Raw genomic sequence first — 21,404 nt, forward strand, 5'->3', positions numbered from 1 at the left:
TTCCTAATGTTGTTTAAACCAGTGGTTCTCAAACATTTGCTTAACAAGCCCAAAATAAGCGACTTTAGAGACAACACAAGCCCAAAAAAAAAAACCGCAACCTGCAACTATCCCATTTGAAACAAGCCATTGCGGCTTTCCTGGGGGGCAATCCGTTTTAGTTGACCTTGTATTGAAAACTGTACTTCCATGTGCATTTTCTCTGCAGCCTTCTAAATAAAGTATTCAATCAATCAATCAATCAAAACAGGGCCGGATACAGGAATATTTAATTGGGGGGGCAATAGGAAATAGTGAGGAAATAGTGAGAAAGCATTATTTTACACCTTGGCTATACAAAAATAGCAGATATACAAGCTCATAGCGCGGCACCGAGTGCCGCGCTACGAGCTTGTAGATCTGCTATTTTTGAAATGTTTTGAAAATATATGCAAATCCTTGAATATATATTGTTTTAAAGCAAACAAATTCAAATCTTTGGGGGGCAGTCAGGGCATTGGGGGGGGCATTGCCCCCCCTTGCCTATGCCTAGATCCGGCCCTGAATCAAAACATTAAATCAAGCAACCTTACAGAAAAACAAGCCCAAAGTTGCCTGTAAGAAGCGGACATGGCAACACTGTGTGTGAACCATAGGTGTAAAAAAAAAAAAAGGTGTCGTGTGGGGGTCGCAGCCTCCAACAGCTCCGCCCCCCCCCCATGGTGAGGATAAGTAAAGAGTTGTTACAAAGTAACAAGATAGATCACTGATCAGTGAGAAGAAACGTGTTCAGATCAGGACAGGAACAGAAGCTAACGGATCTCTGGCAAAAATAAATCCAATATATAATATAAATAGAATAATAATAGCCTACACCACTCAGGGGTCAGTCGGAGACCTTTTTTAAAAAAAAAATTGACCTCAGGATGATTTTCGACGAGCTGAAGCACTTCGACATAGTGTTCGATTCCCCGGACACCCCGCGGTCCTCCCCTCCCGTGTTCAGCGGAGGGGACGCGGTGTCCGGCCGGGTGCTGGTGGAGCTGTCCGCGGCCTGCAGCCTGCAGAGCATCAAGCTCCAGGCCAAAGGGGTCGCCAAGGTCCGCTTCACCGACTGGTACCTGCCCACCGAGGACGAGGACTACACCAGGGAGTACAGCGACGAGGAGGAGTACCTGATCCGGAGAGAGGTGCTCCTTCTGCGGGCAGGTGAGAGAGAGAACCCCCCCGTCTGATCTCCATGATCACATGTTATCTTATCAGTGGTGTGGAAGAAGTAGGCTACTCACATTTTTTTACTTAGGTAAAAGTATCAGCACTGCAATGTAGACATAATCTTTTACAAGTAAAAATCCGGAGTTCAACATTTACTTGAGTAAAGGTATAAAAGTATTGGTATAGAAATGTACTTAAAGTAGCCTACTCATTATGCAGAATGTCCCATTTCAATATTTTGTGAAAATAGCAGATCTACAAGCTCGCAACGCATTGTGAGCTTGTAGATCTGCTATTTTCAAATGGCCAAAATGTATCTATGGCTGAAGTGGTTAATGTATGTTTTGTAACAATAATCAAAATCTATAACTAGTAACTATAAGTTTTCAAATAAATGCAGTGGAGCAAAAGTACAATATTTGGATCCGAGATGTAGTGGAGTAGAAGTAAAAGTATTGAAAATTGGAAATGCTCAAGTAAAATACAAATACCTCAAAATGTTACAGTACTTAAGTAAATGTACTTAGTTACTTTCCACCACTGGTCTGATCTCCATGATCACATGGTATCCCGAACCTTTTCATGTCAAGGAACCCCCATCTGAATATATAAAATATTTGTATTTGCGTTATAAAAAAATTATAATAATCAAGATTTATTTGAAAATAGCCGATCGGATCTACAAGCTCACAATGTGTGTAGTAGAGCTTGTAGATCGGTAGGGTTAAGGTGGTTAAGCTGCTTTGCTTTTGCTGCAGGGGACCCCCTGGAACACCCTCAACCCCTGGATGTCTCAAACTTTTTCATGTCAAGGAACCCCCAAATGAATATGTATATTTGTCCTGCTTTTTTACATTGCGTGCCAGGGACCCCACGATTTGCGTTGTTAAAAGGTTACAAACACTTTCCAGATTTATTTGAAAATAGCCGATCTACAAGCTCACAATGCTTGTAGTCTAGACTCTAGAGCTTGTAGAATAGATTTGAAGTGGTTAAGCTGATTTTGCATTTGCTGGGGGCAAATGCAAAATGCTGAAGTTTTTCTATTTTCACACCTACTCTTGCAGAGAGACAGAGAGTGTCTTTAATCCTTTGTGTTCTTGAGAAAAAAACTAAGCACATTCAATGGGAGAACCAGTCCTTTGTGCAAGCAGAGAAGGAAGGAGCCATCCATGTGATTGTTTTGCTCCTGTGCTGCGGTCATGGAAAGCAAACTGTTTGTAGGCTGTTTGTTGAGGTGTTGAATACAACACCGGAGATATTTCATATTACCATACTTTTAGCTGAGTGTCAAGAACTAAAAGAACAACTCCTATCCTTTCAACTGGTGATAAACCACGCTTTGTTAAAGTACCTAGCAAGTTCCAAACATAGCAGTGGTGGGAAAAGTACTCATTTTTTTTTACTTAAGTAAAAGTGTCAATGCTGCAATGTAGAAATACTCTAAAAAGTAAAAGTCCGGAATTCAAAATTGACTTGAGTCAAAGTACCAAAAGTAAAAGTACTAATGTTTGAAAATAGCAGATCTACAAGCTCGCAACGCGCCGAGATGCGTTATTTTCAAATAGCCGAAATATATATAGGGCTGAAGTGGTTGTATGTTATGTAATAATAATAATCTAAATCTACAATGTATATAGTAACTAAAGTTTTCAAATAAATGAACTGGAGTAAAAGTACAATATTTGCCTCTGAGATGTAGTGGAATAGAAGTAAAAGTACTGAAAATTGGAAATACTCCAGTAAAGTAAAAAATACCTCAAAATTGTACAGTACTTGAGTACATGTACTTAGTTACTTTACACCACTGAAACAAAGTAGTATGAATACTAACATGCATAATTTGTTTTCTGTCCCTCAGATAATGGAAAGCCAACCATGCTACCTGCAGGCAGACATGTGTTCCCCTTCAGTTTCCAGCTTCCAGAAGAGACCCTGGTGACGTCCTTCGAAGGGAAACACGGCAGCATCCGTTACTGGGTGAAAGTGAAGCTCCACCGACCCTGGGCCTCCGCCACGGAGATCAAGAAAGAGTTTACGTTCATCGAACCCATCAACGTCAACACACCCACCCTACTGGTACGGAAATACATGCACAAAAATCCTTGCAAAATTGCCCAAATTCACATACAATCACATAGAAGAAATACTGCATCAGCTCTTACGCTTGGTCAGTGATTTCCCCCAGTGCAACATTATCACTCCGCCGTAATCTGAAGACTCAACTCATCAGACTGCACCGTAGCCTGTAGCACTTGCCGTAATGCCGTAGCCCTGACGACCTTATAGGCTTATGCAACGGTTAAAATGTAATTTAGATAGCATGTCATGTTGACAGATGCCAGGTTCATTTTTGACCTGCCATCCTATAGTTTGTATAGTTTCAATGTACAGTTTATATATTTTTTTATTGTACTGTTTAGAGTCTAAACAGTATAATAAAAAAAGATGTATTCTGTCATCAGTCTAAACTTAAGACTGATGACAGGTTTACCTATGATCCTGGATTACTATTTATATGCATTTGATATATTACCTTGTGTTTACCTTGCTTACTGTAAATCACTCTGGATTATGAACATCTGCAAAATGCCTAAATTGTAAATTGTAATCATTGCTCTGATGAAACATTTTACTGTGACAAAACATTTTGCTCGTTACTTTCTACCGAGTTACTTATTCATGTAAACATGTTTTTTTTTGTTGCTGATTTCAGACATCACAGTCTGTCACCAAAGCAAAGAATGTGACCGTGTGGTTACGGAACATTGGACACCTGTCCATAAAGGCTCAGATCCTCCGCCAGGGTTACACGCCAGGTGAGAGAGGAGCTCTTTTCTAATCAACATTCCACCTTTGATTCTGCCATTGTTAAGGTTTTGTGTTGGTGGGAGGACCTTACAAACAGGATGGAAAGCAGGATTGAGGTGTAGGCCTACAGCTAGGTGTAGAACAGTGGTGGAAAAAGTACTAAAATGTTTTACTTAAGTAAAAGTATCAATACTGCAATGTAGAAATACTCTTGTTACAAGCAAAAGTCCGGAATTCAAGATGTACTTGAGTAAAAGTACAAAAGTATTGTCATCAAAATGAACTTAAAGTACCAAAAGTAGAAAGTACTCATTATGCAGAATGTCCCATTTCACAACGTTTTCAAATATATAAAATGCATGGAAATCTTTTGAAAATAGCGGATCTACAAGCTCATTGTGAGCTCATTTGCTATTTTCAAATGGCCGAAATGTATATAGGGCTGAAGTGGTTTTGTAATAATAATCCAAATCTACAAAGTAACTAGTAACTAACGTTTTCAAACAATTGTAGTGGAGTAAAAGTATAATATTTGCCTCTGAGATGTAGTGGAGTAGAAGTGAAAGTACTGAAAATTGGAAATACTCCAGTAAAGTAAAGATACCTCAAAATTGTACTTAAGTACAGTACTTGAGTAAATGTACTTAGTTACTTTACACCAGTGCCAGGGGTTGGTCAAAAACACGCACTAGCGTGCACGTCCATGCCTGTGAGACTGCATGCCCGCTGCATCGAATCAAGTGGTGCGGCCGTGAATGCCTGGGTGATTTGCATACATACCGTGGCTGTAGAAGCCCAGCATGCAGCTCTGTTGTTGGTACTTAAAAGAAACAATAGACAGCCGTGAACAGCACTTCGCACCTCACCACCCCCGCTTCTATACTGGGGGCCCTATCTTCCTAAAAGGTTTAGGCCTTACCCCTTATGCCTAAACCTTTAAGGCCTTTTTTACTATTTTGAAAAACATTTAAAAATAGTGAAAACTTGTTGGGAGCTTTTAGATAAGCTAATTATAAAATAAAATAAAAAAGCGTTGCTGTCTCTGTTTGTTGAAGAGGGACATATTTTCATAATGCTGAATTATAGAGCTTCACCTGATAAAGTATGTACATTTAACTAAAGAGATTGCGCATAGTCATATACATGTGAAAGAACCGCAATGGAAACAAGCCGCTGGCTTTATTGCGTTGTATAAACATAACACAATACAATTACAGTATATAGCCTACATTGGATACCACCAATGTTATGTTTATTATCAATAAAGAGGTCAAAGTGAAAGCTTGCTCTGGTTAACACCCCCCCCCTCCTCCCCTTCACAACTGTGCTCTCAGGCGAGGTCATTCCCGTGTTCGCTGAGTTCGACAACGCCACCTCTCGGGCGGTGGTGCCCAAGGCCTACATCACCCAGACGCAGACCTTCATCACCACCGGCGAGGGAACGACGAAGAAGGAATGTTCCGTGGTGGCGATGCTCTGTGGCGCCGAGGTTGGAGCGCAGTGCATGGCGATGTGGGTCGGCCGTCCCATCAGGATCCCCAGGGTCGAACCCTCCATTCTGCAGTGCCCCATCATCAAAGTGGAGTACATGCTCAGAGTAAGGATTTGTTTCTGTTTGTGTGGTTTATAATGAGAGGAAAAACACTAAACAAGCCACTCAATGGAAGTTGAGCACTTTAATGATTTCAGAGTGCATGTATCTTTGTATACCTTTGTGGTGCCAGCAGGGATAGAACCGTGGCAGTGCTCTACTGATATGCAATAGACAGGAAATCAAACTCGTAGCTACAAAGGGAGCATACAGTATTCTTTACAAATAGTAATGACAAGACTTGATGTTACATGCAGTGGTGGAAAAAGTATTTGACTTAAGTAAAAGTAATAATACTGCAATATAGAAATACTCTGTTACAAGTTAAAGTCCGGAATTCTAAATGTGCTTGAGTAGAAGTACAAAAGTATTGGAATGAAAATATGCTTAAAGTACCAAAAGCAAAAGTACAAAAATGTTTGAAAATAGCAGATCTACAAGATCACAACGCGTCGCATTGCGACGCGTTGCGAATTTGTAGATCGTCTATTTTCAAACAGCCTATACGTATAAAATAGGGCTAAAGTGCTTAATGTTTGTTTTATAATGTAGTAATTTTTCTGTGCAATAAACTAGTAACTAAAGTTTTCAAATAATTGTAATGGAGTAAAAGTACAATATTTGAGCTGTAGTGGAGTAGAAGTAAAAGTATAGACAATTGGAAATACTCCAGTAAATTAAAAGTAGGCCTACCTAAAAATTTCACTTAAGTACAGTACTTGAATACATGTGCTTAGTTACTTTACATAATAATGCATGTGCCCAAGACTTGATGTCACACATGTCGTCCTAAAACCGTGCTCTCCCATGGTGCTTTTTCCTCAGGTTTTTGTGGAAATCCGCGGCACGTCCAAGCTGTGTGTGGAGCTGCCGCTGGTGATGGGCACCATCCCTCTCCGCCTGTCTGGCGAGAGCAGACTGCAGGCAGTCTCTAGTCCCTACCAGGAGTGGCTCAACGTAGCCTTCCCAGAGCATCAGCGTCCTCAGCGTAAGTATCTCGTCTTAACCACTTAAAGGAGTAGGTCAGCCAAAAAATGACCTATTTCAGTTGCACACCCCATGAAGCATTGAATTCATGAAGATTTTTTTAGTTTTTGTCCAAGTCCTGAGCCAATAATTTGATGATGATAATAAAGACCCTAATGTATCCGTTTGGAGATGTCTCCTACCGGATACATTAGGGTCTTATTATTAACATGCTTCATGGGGTGTGTAATTGATAGGAAATAAGTCATTTTTTGGGTGAACTACTCCTTTAAACCCCAGCATCCTTATTGTGGCGAAGGCTTTCGCAGAAAATAGCAGATGTTTTCAGCGAAAAGCCTCCCTCACAATAACAGAAAACAGAAAAGACTAGTATAGAGCGTCTCCGGTCAACCTATATAGGGTTTAAATGGTTAACTGCTACACGTGTGAATTAGTGACAGTGTTACTCAAATGAGTTTTTGTGATGCTTGGAAATGCACTGTTCTAAAGTCCAGACATGATCCCCAAATCTCACTTTTGTGTTTTCCCTCCCCTCAGCTCCTCCTGAATACAGCTCTGTGGTCACAGAGGAGGAGGCAGAACAATACACCTCCTCCTCACCCCCTCCTGCTTACTGCGACAGCTCCGTGGTCACAGAGGAGGAGGCAGAACAATACACCTCCTCCTCATCCCCTCCTGCTTACTGCGCGGTGAGTAGCGTCTCCTCACCAATACAAACCTCCCTGCTCAAATTTACCCAGTCTGCTTTAGTTTGGCTTAGTTATTATTACATATAGAGAAGAATGTACAGTCTGTGTAAGGAAGATGAAACGGTTAAAACCCTGAGGGACTCATCTCTCAAGTAAAACAAAGAAAGGTCAGCAGCCAGACTGAGAGTCTACTATGTGTTTTATTCTTGAAACTCAAGCCATGTTTTCTCTCCATCATGTGTACAGGTTGACCCCTACCCTCAGCCCTTGTCATGAGACCTCACCTCACTGAATGACCTGCTGAACCAGGAGCCCCATCCAAGCCTCCTACCTGGATCACTTCTCTCTGATAATGGACCAACTGTGTGTTAGGCGGAAAATCTCCCACAAACTCTTTTTCAGCACAAAACAGAGGGACGGTATGTTACCGTTCAGTCAAGATCAAACCAGAAAGACAGAGGGACATGGTACCGTTCAGTCAAGATAAAACCAGCAACAAAGTACCTTCTCCCCGCCAGTTCCTAGTCCTCCTCCAAGTGATTCTGGCTTTTGGATGAAGAAAGCCCTCAGAACGTCCTCGCTCATCAATGAATCCCTCACAAGAAGCTTGTTCAGAGTTGGATGGAGTTTAGGACATTTTGTGAAATAGCTCCTTCGGCCAGACAATGAGGTTCATGGATGACCAGACTAGCAAGAGAAATGTGCGCACGCACGGACACACACACACACACACACACACACACACACACACACACACACACACACACACACACACACACAATCGATCCCCCGCACCTACCTCAATATTTCACACATGTTACGCACACTGGCACGTGACACTTTGGATATCAGGATTGCACACGCAAACATATGCACACTATGTAAATGCACATACACATATACTGTAGATACATGTAAATAGATATTTATACACACATACTATGCAGTGCGCACATGCACATAGTAGGAAGTACAGTAGGAACCAAGCACACAGCACACAGCACCTTCAAGTACCTCAAAGTACGGTATGCTATGACTAATGTACATACTTTTCTCACTATTGTTGCTATTATTTATCGTGTTACTGTTGTTATTGCTGCTACAATGCCGAGGAACCAAAACCAAAGAATTGTATACTTGTATATAAGATGTAACAATAAACATCTAAAAGCTTGAATCGTTTGTTTGTTTATAAGGCGAGAGTTTGTTTATTTTCGGCAAAGAGGTATAGGAGTAGAGGGAAAAAAGAGATGTTTAATCTGAAACACAATTTTATACAATATAGAGGGGGTCCCTGCTTCATCTATCTCTCAGCTAGGGGGTCCTTGGGCTGAAAACGTTGAAGACCCCTGTTTTAGCTCAAGACGCAAAAGAGAAATTAGACGTTTGCCCGGGACCCAAACTAGTGAAACTAGCAGATCTACAAGCTCACAACAACGTCACTTCGTGTTGCAAGCTTGTGGATCTGCTATTTTCACTACTTCTTAAACATTTTTATATTTATTTATGGAATTATTAGATTTTTTTAATGTTATTTATGAAATGCTTTTGGAAAATGTTGGAATTGTTTTTAATTGATGAAAAGTTGTGACTTTTTTGGTTTAAACTTTAAAAAAATCTTTTGAAATATATATATATTTTATGTAGGAAACAAAAAAAGGGGATATTTACTCGCGACCCATAAAAATTGGTCTGCGACCCAAACATGGGTCCCGACCCTGTGTTTGGGGAGCAGTGTTTTAAATGATGATTTGACCCATTCAGAGCTCAACAAACAACATTGTAAATGTTGTCACGATATGTTAATAATAATAATAATAATAATACATCAGACTTATATAGCGCTTTTCTTAGTACCCAAAGTCGCTTTACAAAACAGCTTAAAATAAACAATTTTATTAGGAGCAAAAGAAAAAAAATAAGTTAAAAGGCTAAAAACATTAAGCTAAGACTAAGAAGCAGAAAGGGAGATTTGGTTTGAGTTGGGGGGGGGGGCGGGGCGGGAGCAAGTCTGAAAAGGTGGGTTTTTAGGGAGGCTTTGAACACGGCAAGAGTGGGGACAGCTTTGATGTGATGTGGGAGTGGGTTCCAAAGGGTGGGGGCTGCAACTGAAAAAGACCAGGTGCTTTATTTTTTATTTTTTATGGGGAAGACCAGGAGGTTTGCAATCACCTGACCTGAGGGAGCGGGAGGGGGCGTGGTCTTTGAGGAGGTCAGAGAGGTAGCGGGGAGCCTGCCTGGTTATTGAGGGCTTTGTAGGTGGTGATGAGTATTTTGCAATACCTAACCCCCCTGCCTGTCAAGACAGCGGAATTTAATACATACTATGTGACGACTAGTACTTGGCCCCAAGAAGAAGACAAAATTGTTGCACTAATTTCAGTGAAGTGAAGAGCATTTTTAAACTTGCGAGCCACAGCAAACTCAGATTCTGATGTGTGTTTGTTGCGTTGTGTCAATCACTGTCACATTATGATGACAATGACCCATTTCAACAGTTCTGACTATGCTGTGTTCAGCAGCATGCATGTGCCCCTTGATGCCTGATATATACTTATACTCATGAAACATTCAGTTAGACTAGTTATTGTTACACTACACTAACTATTTAATCTATGAATGAAAAAAAAAATCATTTGTCGTTAAACTCTATTAATGCAACACTCATGTCAATCAAAGACTATATTGCTATGGACATAAAAGTCAAATATATAATGGCTATTAAGCAACCACTGTATTTTCTTTTCTTTTTCTTTTTGTCCCTCTCTCTCTTTCTGTATCTCTCACACACATACATGGATGCAACGCAGATGTAACGCATTGGGGACTTGTAGCTCGGCTATTTTCAAAAGATTTTAATACATTTGAAAACTTCAAATGGGACATTCTGCATAAGGAGTACTTTTACTTTTGGTACTTTAAGTACATTTTGATGCCAATGCTTTTGTACTTTTACTCAAGTACATTTTGAATTCCGGATTTTCTATATTGCAGTATTGATACTAAAACATTTGAGTACCACTGCTAGTGGGAATGTAATGTGCTGTATGTATAAGGTAAATGAGGTGAGCCTCCTGAGCTGGGCTGAACAAACAGTGAGGACATGAGCTTCATGGCTGGTTTATCTCTGACCTTTATGCAAAGCAGATCTGCAGGACAGCAGCTTTCATTGCTGTTACCGTCTTTACTCTTTAACGTCCAGTCAGACAGACAGCCAGACAGACAGACAGACAGACAGACAGACAGACAGACAGACAGACAGACAGACAGTCAGACTTTAACCGTTGTGGCTGTGCTGAGTCCACCAGGGTCTTTATTGCCCACCACCAGGGCGCATAACGATGCTTCCTGTGGTGTTCCTGGTCAGTGCATTCAACACTCTGTTCAGTGGAGGCTGTCGAGGAAGGTCTCTGTTGTTAGTGTCAGGAGGAGGAGGATGGGTTCTTCTTCTGTTGGGTTCTTCTTCCTCTGGACCGGTTCAGGGGTACAGTGTGAGGGTTCGGTACCGGGTGGATTTGCAAGTACCTGGTGGCCGTTCGGATGTACTGGACGGTCCAGGATCAGGAGGCGTCAGAAGCGCGTTGGAGTCCAGTTCGTCTACGGGACTACAGAAGATCCAGGGGGCAGTGCTGGAAAAAGTACTCACATTTCTTTACTTAAGTAAAAGTATCATTCAATACTGCAATGTAGAAATACTCTGTTACAAGTAAAAGTCCAGAATTCAAAATGTACTTGAGTAAAAGCACAAAAGTATTTGCATCAAAATATAATTAAAAGCACCAAAAGTAGAAAGTACTCATTGTGCAGAATGTCCTATTTCACAAGTTTTCAAATGTATAAAATGTATAAAAATATGTAAAAATTGTGAGCTTGTAGATCTATTTTCAAATGGCCGAAATGTATATAAGACTGAAGTGGGTAATGCATGTTTTGTAATAACAATCTAAATCTGCAAAGTAAATAGTATCTAAAACTATCATTGTAGTAGAGTAAAAAGTACAATATATTTGCCTCTGAGATGTAGAATTGAAAATTGGAAATACTGAAGAAAGTAAAAACACCTCAAAATTGTACTTAAGTACAGTACTTGAGTAAATGTACTTAGTTACTTTACACCACTGGCAGGGGGACATGATGGTGGAGTCTGTGGAGAACCTCCAGAATCAAGGCGACGACAGTCTTCCAGACCAGCGGGTGTTTGCTTTCGATCGGCTCAACATCACCGTGGCGTCTGAGCTGTCCCTGACGTCTGGCGAGGAAGAGAGAGAGCTGGAGAGGCTGGAGGAGGATGCTGGGATGGAGGGGGAGGAACAGGGGGAAGGGGAGGACGGGGAGCGGAGCCCCTCGGTGGTGAAGGCTGTGGGGGGAGACGTGTACCTGGAATCACACGGAGGACAGGGGACAGGGTTGGACCTCCATGGCATAACAGGTCAGACTGCACACCAAGGTTATTTAAGTTTGTATAGGTTTTTTAGGTTTCTTTTTCTGTTCTGATTTTATGTTTTCAATTTCAGTTTAGTTTTAATTTGTTTTTAGTTGGTTTAGTTGAATTTCTATTTTTGAAAAGGTTTTAGTTGAGTTTTTATTAGATTTAGTGTTAGTTTTAGTTCTTCATCAAAATCTTCATAATTTGTCAGGAGCGAGATTCAAAGAGAGAGAGAGACAGAGAGACAGACAGACAGACAGACAGACAGACAGACAGACAGACAGACAGACAGACAGACAGACAGACAGACAGACAGACAGACAGACAGACAGACAGAGAGAGAGAGAGCAACAGAGTCAAACTAATCTCTCTCAGTGAGCAAACTGTATTTGACTGGTAATGTTGATAAGAGAGAAGTGAGAAGAACTGTATTATTGCTCTCGTCTCCTGTTGTGTCCCGTTTCATTCCATTCACTTCCGTTCCTTCAAGTGTTCAAATCAAAGTTGTCAGTGAAGTTGTCTGTCTGTCTTCCTGTCTGTCTTCCAGGAGTCGTTCTCCATGTTGGCATCAGCTTCACAGTTTCCCGAAAGTGGGAGGAAGGAGAGAGAGGAGGAGGAGGAGAGCGGAGGGAGGTGGAGGCCGGACCCAGACGGAGGGGAGGACAGGTGGAGGATGGTGGAGGTGGAGACAGCAAAACGCGGGCGCATGATTCTGATTCTGACAAGGAGGGGAAAGAGGCAGTGCCTCTCTCCGTACCGTCCACCATGCGAAGGGAACTGAACGAGGAGCTCACTGCCACTGATGCTAAAGCTAAAGCTAACGCTAACGATGCTGATCTCAGAGTACCACACCAGGATCTCACTGCCGCTAAGGCTAATGCTAATGATACTGATCCCAGGGTACCACACCAGGATCTCACTGCCGCTAAGGCTAACGCTAATGATACTGATCCCAGGGTACCACACCAGGATCTCACTGCCGCTAAGGCTAATGCTAATGATACTGATCCCAGAGTACCACACCAGGATCTCACTGCCGCTAAGGCTAACGCTAATGATACTGATCCCAGGGTACCACACCAGGATGTCACTTCCGCTAAGGCTAATGCTAATGATACTGATCCCAGGGTACCACACCAGGATCTCACTGCCGCTAAGGCTAACGCTAATGATACTGATCCCAGGGTACCACACCAGGATGTCACTGCCGCTAAGGCTAATGCTAATGATACTGATCCCAGGGTACCACACCAGGATCTCACTGCCGCTAAGGCTAATGCTAATGATACTGATCCCAGGGTACCACACCAGGATGTCACTACCACCGACGCTACGGTCGATGCTAACAATGTTGATCCCAAAGTACCCCACCAGCATGTCACTACAAGACAGAAACATGACCCAACGCGACACACCAGCGAAACGCCTAACAGTGAAGTCAGTGTTAAGTCTGACTACAGAAACCTGGTCACCGGAGAAGACGTCCTCTCACCTCCATCCTACCACGATATCCTACCCACCCCCTCACCCCTCCACCCGCCTCCGCTACCGTCTGCCGAGTCCTTTACCACAGGGAGGGAAGACCGACAACGGACAGGGAGAAATGAGGAGGGGGTGGCCGAGGGACAGACAAACGGGGAGAGAAGGGGACAAAAAGAGACAGAAGTAGAGAAGGTGAACGAGAGCAAAGGAAAGAAAGAGAAAGAAAAAGAAAGAAGTGCAATCAGGGAGGCTGGCCAGCTGCAGCCGTATTCGTGGTGGACAGTGAGGGTAGAGCGCCTGGGAGTTCTGGCTCTTCTTCTTCTGTCAACAGTCATGCTCGTCATAGCCTGCCTGGTTATGTGGTGCCCACACTGGCACAACAAACACAGACGCCTCCACTGCTGCCCTGAGAAACATGGCTGCTTCCACTGCTGCCCCGACAAACATGGATGCCTCCGCTGCTGTCCCGACAAACATGGCTGCTTTCGCTGCCACAACAAACGTGGCTGCTTTCCCTGCCACAACAAACATGGCAGCCTCTGCTGCCCCAACAAACATGGCTGCCTTTGCTGCTCCGACAAACATGGCTACCACTACCGACATAACACAAATGCCTGCCATCACTGGAACCAACACCCGGGAGACAACAATTGTATCCATGGCAACAAACAAAGTATCCTCGGCGAAAGAGACACGGGCTGTCTTTTGGGTATCAATCAGGATGTTCTGGACCAAGGTAAACGTATGGCATGCCATTTGTCCGACAGCCCACTATTCCGAAGTACCGTTTGTCCGACGGCCCCCATTATAATTTACCCTAACTAAGGCTGTCACGATCAACTAGGGCTGTCACGATTATGAAATTGTTGGCTTTTAGGCTTCGTAAACAAAAGGTGCACAGGGCAGATATGACAAATATGTGTTTTGAGCTTGTAGATTGGCAATTTCCACTATTTTTGAAAATGTTTTCTGGGACGTCGGAATAATGGGCTGTCGGAGTAATGGGCTGCCCCCTCTATTTCAGTGTTATTTGAACGATGAAGGTTATTGCTCTATCCGTGCATGTTACTGTGGTGTAGTGTAGGTGAGACTGAGTAACCGGAGCCAATTCTCGACTAGATTTTTCAAATCAGTCCACGCTTTAACAGACAGACAGACAGACAGACAGACAGACAGACAGACAGACAGACAGACAGACAGACAGACAATGAATGAATGCATTGGAAAATGGTCGGCAGTAATGTCACTCATATGGTGAGTCGTAGTCAATAATCTAAACATACCTGTATGGTCAATTAAGTTGGCTCACTTTCTTTTGCTATGCAGATTTTGGATAATTTCTAAATAACATGCTTTCATTGCTTTGTAAAACAAAATCAATTAACCTTTCCTCATCATCAGGTTACCACTGGGACACTTCTGATTGGCTGCCAGAACATGACGGAAGAAACAGCCCTTTCTCTTCTTCTGACCCGGCCCCGATGGAGAATGAGCCTCATCCAGTGCTGTGTCCCACCCTGATGCACAGGATCCAGCCGGAGACAGAGTCCCTGCCCCCAAGGGCCCGGACCCAGCCTCCGGCCTCTAAACGGCTCCGTTCCTAAAAGCGAACCTGTCAGCAATAAGTGTCATTCAAATGTCCCAATGTCCCACTGCAAGCCAGACAGCCACCAGTACCGATGCTGTCCGGAACCTGAGCCTAAAGAACTTGACTTGCACCAACTCTGTATGTCTCACACATCCACCCATCACCCATCCACCCTGCCGCTCAGCCCATCTCAACAAGCCAAGGCCCAGCTCCATCTCGGTAGCAACGGGGGGCGATGTTTGCTCAGAGCCCACGGGCAGACGCTCTGCGGCGCCGGGCCCATGCAGCAGCTGACCGGCCCACTGGATCGCCCCGGATCTGGATCAACCACACCACCATCATCGCCCTCTCAATCTCCCTGTTGTTCCCTTGCCTCGCCTTCTTCGTCTCCGGCAACCCGTGGCCCCTGCTCTCCACACCCGCCCTCACCCTCCTTTTCTACGTCGTCCTCCCCCCACTCTGTCCGTCTACCTCGCACCTCTGCCTCCTATCCGTACCTGCCTCCCCGTGCCCACTCCTTCCATTCTTCCTCCTCCTCATCCTCCTCCTCCTCTCACTGGGACGGTTTGCAGATTCTGGAGAACGGGGAGGCGGGGAGGAGAGAGGAGCATCAAGACCTCTTTGGTTATCTGTCTGCCTGAGACGGGAGTCACCGCATGACACGACTCATACACTGTAAAATCCTCAGTGTTAATTTCACTCCAAAAGGGTGCCAGTGTAACCAAAGTGACCTACAGTATGAGGGTTTCTACACTCTCAAAATTAAAGTTAAATTAACAATGAATGCGCCATCGTGGTTGTATGCCTCTAAACTGTTTCAGTTTACTATGTCTGTCCAGACTCCTCCTATCGAGAAATACCACAAACTAAAGCAGGGGTCTGTTATGTTTTTCAGGCCATGGACCCCTAGCCAAGAGAGAGTGGAGAGACGAAGCAGGGACCCCCACTATACTGTAGCATAAAATTGTGTTGCATATTAATTTCGTTTTCTTTTTTGAGAAAGCCTTACAATCAACTTGATGATAGGCTGATTGTCTCACCAATGTCTGTTGACCATTGATACTAGTGTGGAAGTTATCAATGGGTTTTTCTTTTAAGTGCCTATGTGTTTCCTCCAAGTGATGTGTCTTTGTTTACACACATTTTGCTATGTTGATAATGTGTATACAGTATGCTCAGACATTTACACAGTCTTGGAGGAAAAGCGTTACCTATCACACAAAGATTTTCCCCAGATTTATATAAATAAAGAAGTATTTGTTTTCATCACCCACAATACATATAAATGCATGTGTCATAATTATGACATAATGTGTATGCGCAGGACAGGGCAGGTCCGTGGGTCAAAAGTAACATAGTAATATAACTTGTAATGTTGTTACCGGTACTTGCTCTCGATACCAAGTAATACGTATTGTAACATTTTACCTTATCAAGTAATAAATGTTGTTTACTATATTCTGTCATTAATTACCATAGATAGAGTGTTGAGTATGATTTACTTCGATGGCTAATGCCGATTGTAATCTGGAAATTATTTATCCACAAAAGGTAACATCATAATGTTCTTGGAAATCTAACGTGCAAATGTGCTGGAAAGCGACATTTCCATACCAGCCATTAGAATCGTACTTTATATTTGATTTTCTTTTATTGTCTGTATTGTGTTAATGCAGCAGTTTTAGGTTGTTTTATACATTATAATATGAACTAGTGCAGTACCCATTTCAGTGTAGTACTCTGAAGCCTGTCTATGATGTCAGTCATCTATGATGTCAGTAGGCCTACTCAGACTATGACAACATTGCAAATGTTTCAGCTGAAGCCGTTTGAGAGACGCACGCACGCGCAAATGGGCACAGGGCAGGCACACACAGATACACAGATAAAATGTAAAAGACAAAATGTAATGGTGTTAAAATGTAAATAGAAAGTACGGTACTGTAGGGGGAAAAGGTTTCTCAAGTCAAAGTAATGACTTGACTGACTTGACTTGACAGGTGAAAGTGCGAACTCAATGTGCTTCAAATTAAAATACATCAATAGTAGCAAAATACATCAAAGTAGCAAAAAAAGCATTAGTGACCACCCTAACCTCCCACCCACAATCGTACAGAAAGCAGAAATACACTTCAATACACGTCTCGCTTCAAATCATGCAAAGCGCAGAAAAACAAAAGGCTTGCATGACAGAAACACCAGAAACTGCAGACGTTCGCTGACAGTCAATCAATCACACAAGCCAGTTGTAAAGAATGCTGTCCTGTTTTGCTTTTGTTTGTTTGTGTTTTGTGTAGTGGGCTGTTATTGTCTCCGCCAGGCCGAAAGGCATGGCGAGAGAGTATGTTTTGCCCCCCGTCCGGCACCATTGGCCCGCTCGCTGCGAAACTGTGCACACACACTCCCTGGATGCCAATTCAGAACCTCTGGCCCAAATGTTTCACATGGGCCTGTCATAGCGCCACCAGGAGGCCGATTTGTGCAAAACAAATTCTTTGACATTACTCCTACAGATTTTATCCAAACGTCATGCAAATTGGTACACAGTATCTCTAAAGTCATCTGATCAACCCGGATCTGTCCGATTTCCCATATTCCATCCTGATTGGCTAAGGTTGGCTTCCAAAGTTTGCAGGATTGGTCCGTTTTGAACAAAATGCCTCAAATCATGAACGCAGCTTGCAATTTCCGTGAAATTTCACACGCACATTCCCACTAGGCCGAGGAAGGAAATGCCACCCATTTCACATTGGCCTGTTATAGCGCCACCAGCAGGTCTAATTTAGCAAAACACATTTTTGGAACAAAATGCCTCAAATCATGAATGCAGTGTCCGATTGCAGTGAAAGGCCTATGAAGAAATGGCACCCTTTTTACATTGGCCTGTTATAGCGCCACCAGGAGGCCACAATAACGTACCTGACCTGGCGGAGACCTGTGCTCCGAGGAGCACTTTTTCTAGTTTGTTTCTGTTACTGTTGGTAGTCACGGCTGCCCGTTCCCACCTGATGTAGTGTGGGAGTCCCAACTGGAGCCATCTGAGCACTGAGCCCTTTTTATTAGGGTGCTAAATACAAATAATGATTGACGTTTCGATGCTATACTGCATCGAAACGCCAGTGTGTTCTCTCTACGTTTATGCACTGAGAAGAAAGGGAAAGGGAGAACTGCCGCGCCTCAGCCAAACGAAGGCAGGTTCTGGTCAGTGTTGCCAGATTCTGTGAGAGAAACAAGCAACCAGGTCTAGGAAAACCAGCCCAAAAGAAGCAACTATGGGCCACATGAGCACTTTAACATACTGTATACATCAGCTATTTGAAAATAGCCGATCTACAAGCTCACAACGCGTCGCATCGAGCTTGTAGATTGGCTATTTTCAAATAAAGTCTTGCAGGGAAATTATAATAAGCAGATCTGGCAAGTGCAACCCTGGTTCTGGTGCATCACAGAAGCACAACAACATAGCATAAGCGTATACGAACACACTGACGTTTCGAAACATTAGTGTGTCGAAACATTAGTGTGTTCTCTCTAAGTTTATGCAAGTAGGTTCATTTTAGATCCAAGATGGTGAGGGGATTCTCCAAATATTGCCTCCACAGGTTGGAGAAGCGACACATGGTGGCACCGTCGATGACCCTGTGGTCAGCTGACCAGCTGACATTCATGACGTGAGCTTTGACCACGTCCCCTCGTGAGTCGAACCTGGGGAGAGTCCGGACGGTCCCCAGTGCACCGATCGCCACCTCCGGAGGAAGAATGACCGGCTTGGCGTACGTCCCTCCGATTGAGCCGATGTTGGACAGGGTGAAGGTTCCTCTCGCGAGGTCAGAGGTTCCCAGCTGACCGGCGGCTCCCAGAGCCTGCAGGCGGTTCAGTTCCCGAGCGACGTCGAACACGCCGAGCAGCTGAACGTTCTTCACGTTGGGAACCAGCAGGCCCTGACCGGTGTCCATGGCCAGGCCAATGTTGTGAGACGCCTTGTAGGTGATGTTCTGACAGCCTTCGTCCACTGACGCGTTGAGGGTGGGGAAGTGCAGCAGAGCGAGTGACGCAGCCTTTATGAAGAAGGGCATATAGCTCAGTTTGAGTCCGCGAGCCTCCATCACCGGTCTGAGCTCTGAGCGCAGAGCGACGAGTCGCGTCAGATCCACCTCGTCGCAGTAGCCGAAGTGGGGAATCTTCAGGGCTGCCGTCATGGTTTTCACCATGGCTTTGTGGAAGCCTGTCAGAGGTTCAGTAACGTCTTTCCCTGTGAAGACGGGTTTGGCCGTGGCCGGCTGTGGAACACTGGGCGGAGCCTTCTCTCGAGGAGTGTGGATGTCCTGGAAGAGCGGAGTCGGAGGCAAGCCGGCTCCGGTCTGCTTGGCCAGGTAGTCTAGTACATCCTGTTTGAAAATGCGACCATCGCGGCCCGTTCCAACAACCTCACTCAGTTCAATGTGGTTCTCCTTGGCCAGTTGTCGTACGGCAGGTGTGGCCAGAGTCTTATGACTGCCGTTCATCGCCTGGTGGTCGTGCTCATCGCGGGACGTGGCTGGAGTCTCGACCACCTCCCACTCAACCTGGGTCACCTCTGGACCGGACTGCGTCTCGATGTCCACCAGTGGCTTTCCAACTAAAGCTGTGTCTCCCACATCATAGTAGAGTTTGCGTACGATTCCGTCATACCGACTGGTTATTGTCACAGAAGCTTTGTCACTCTGGACCTCACAGACGCTATCAAACTGAGCCACCTGGTCTCCTTCCTTCACGTGCCATTCTGTGACGGTGACCTCCATGATTCCCTCTCCAATGTCTGACAGTTTGAACTCATGTATGGGTCCCTGACTCCTGGAAGTGGTGTGTACTAGTCTGGGGTTGCAGAGGGGGTGTAAGGGCCTCATGGAAGTGCTGTGTACCAGCCTGGCATTGCAGAGGCGAGGCAGGAAAGGAGAATAAGCCTGGATCATTTTGTTGCCTTTAAACACCTGGACTCTGAAACAGCAACGTTTGTACTGGTGTGACAGTAAAGCTCTTGATAAGGTCATTGAGCATCTGATAACTGCTGCCATCGTGCCCACTTGCTTGCATGTGACACTAGGCACTGGGTTATTAGTGAAGCGCTAACGCAGTTATTTAGTGTCACAGCTGTGCGCTGATTGGACAGAGTGTGTTGACAATTTCATGGCTGCTATGGTATGCAGAGATCAATTACACTGTCTGATGTCATGTACCTCCATATTAGGACGACAAGACAAACATGGAACTCCATATTTGGGCACCTCCATATTTGGGCAAGACTGACATGGAACTTCATATAATGCAGTGTTTCCCAAAGTGGGGTGTGGGGCCCCCAGTAGTCCTTCAGGGGGTCCCCAGCTAGAATTAGTTTAACCATTTTAACCCTATACATTGGCTTTTTGAAAATAGCCAACGTGATGAGCGCTGTGAGCTTGTCGATCTGCTACTTTAACAAAAATATCTTGGAAAAGATTTGGAATATGTTTGAAACATCAACAACACAAACCTTGTATGGAAGTCTCTGGCACACTATCTTTTCAGATGGGAGCCCGCGGCCTGTTAGCTAATGGACTTTAATGAAATAAAAAATTCAATGAAAAAATAAAAAATAAGATAATTAAAGAAACAGTTTAAAACACACACACTCTAACCCACTCTTTAAAATATGCTCATAGCAGCAACAGGGAAGAGGGGGTGAGTATAACAGAATGCATGGTGGAGTATGATATATGCATGTATTAACAACCATGCGAGCTTAAACAAGCAGTTATTTACTGTATCTCTCCCTGGCCTTGTCCAGATTGAAATCCCTCGCCCGGAGGAACCGCAGCAAATGCTGGCCCTTTGGAATCTTTCCCTTGTGAGTCTCTTAGCCAAGCCACTGGCGCAGTCGACAGCTAGTTCTCCTGCAGAGGCGTTAAGTGTCCTATAGGGTAATATGTCAGATGTAGTCTGCGTCCAGCTTGTCATCCGTTGAGCCAGCCGGTTACTCCGTGGGAATGGCAGGCTCCATCCTGGCCTGCCCCATTGGCATTGGGCACTGAGATGGCTGTGGCTGTGGAGAGGGACAGCTGGGGCATCGCAGTGGCAACCGGAGAGGCCAACGGAGGACTCCAGCGAGGGATGGAAGTTATTCCCTCTTCCGCCAGCTCTTTCATGTAGTATTCTATAATCTCTTTACCCTTGTCAAAATAACCGGCATACTGTTTCATGGCGATCTTCTCCGCCGTGCTCTCGAAGCCAAAGAAGGACTTTATGTCCAGGGTGGCCGTCTGCTCGAAGCACGTCCAGTCCTCGTTCTCTGGATGGACCTTATAGGTGCAGATCTCGTGGACGACGAGTCTGTTGGAGAACGACTCGTTGGTCACCTCGATGTGCATCGACCTCTCTTTGCGGTTCAGCGTGTTCTTCTGAATGAAGTATAAGTAGTCCACACCAGCCATCTTCTTGATAAGCCAGCTGTCCACGTTAACTGTACAGCGCCTCTCGGTGACCAGAATAGAACCATCCTCACTTTGGCTCTCGCTGAGGACGTCACAGTCCACAACCACAGGGACCAGAGGACACGTAGGGAACCTCCTCACATACGCCGCCATAATTAATTCAAATGGATGTTTGTAGACGATCACGGGC

The 21,404-nt window shown here is 44.3% G+C and overlaps 3 protein-coding genes across 3 annotated transcripts in view; 2 read left to right on the top strand and 1 right to left on the bottom strand.

Moving 5' to 3' along the window:
* Positions 1-21,404, top strand: part of atoh8 (atonal bHLH transcription factor 8) — a 151,306-nt gene that overhangs the window by 58,592 nt on the left and 71,310 nt on the right. The window lies entirely within an intron of this gene.
* On the top strand, positions 906-7,548 carry LOC308076366 (arrestin domain-containing protein 2-like; the record flags this gene model as incomplete). Its single annotated transcript, XM_080416600.1, has 7 exons — positions 906-1,188; positions 3,056-3,273; positions 3,911-4,013; positions 5,340-5,602; positions 6,422-6,584; positions 7,121-7,272; positions 7,519-7,548. The coding sequence occupies 7 exons, from the start codon at positions 906-908 to the stop codon at positions 7,546-7,548; spliced, it is 1,212 nt and encodes a 403-aa protein (XP_080272726.1).
* Positions 18,320-19,822, bottom strand: LOC308075843 (lipoamide acyltransferase component of branched-chain alpha-keto acid dehydrogenase complex, mitochondrial-like; the record flags this gene model as incomplete). The annotated part of the gene is made up of 1 exon (XM_080415822.1): positions 18,320-19,822. The coding sequence occupies one exon, from the start codon at positions 19,820-19,822 to the stop codon at positions 18,320-18,322; it is 1,503 nt and encodes a 500-aa protein (XP_080271948.1).

The sequence above is a fragment of the Gymnoscopelus braueri genome (genome assembly GCF_963280865.1).
Source record: "Gymnoscopelus braueri genome assembly, chromosome: 20".
In the NCBI taxonomy this organism is placed as follows: Eukaryota; Metazoa; Chordata; class Actinopteri; order Myctophiformes; family Myctophidae; genus Gymnoscopelus; species Gymnoscopelus braueri.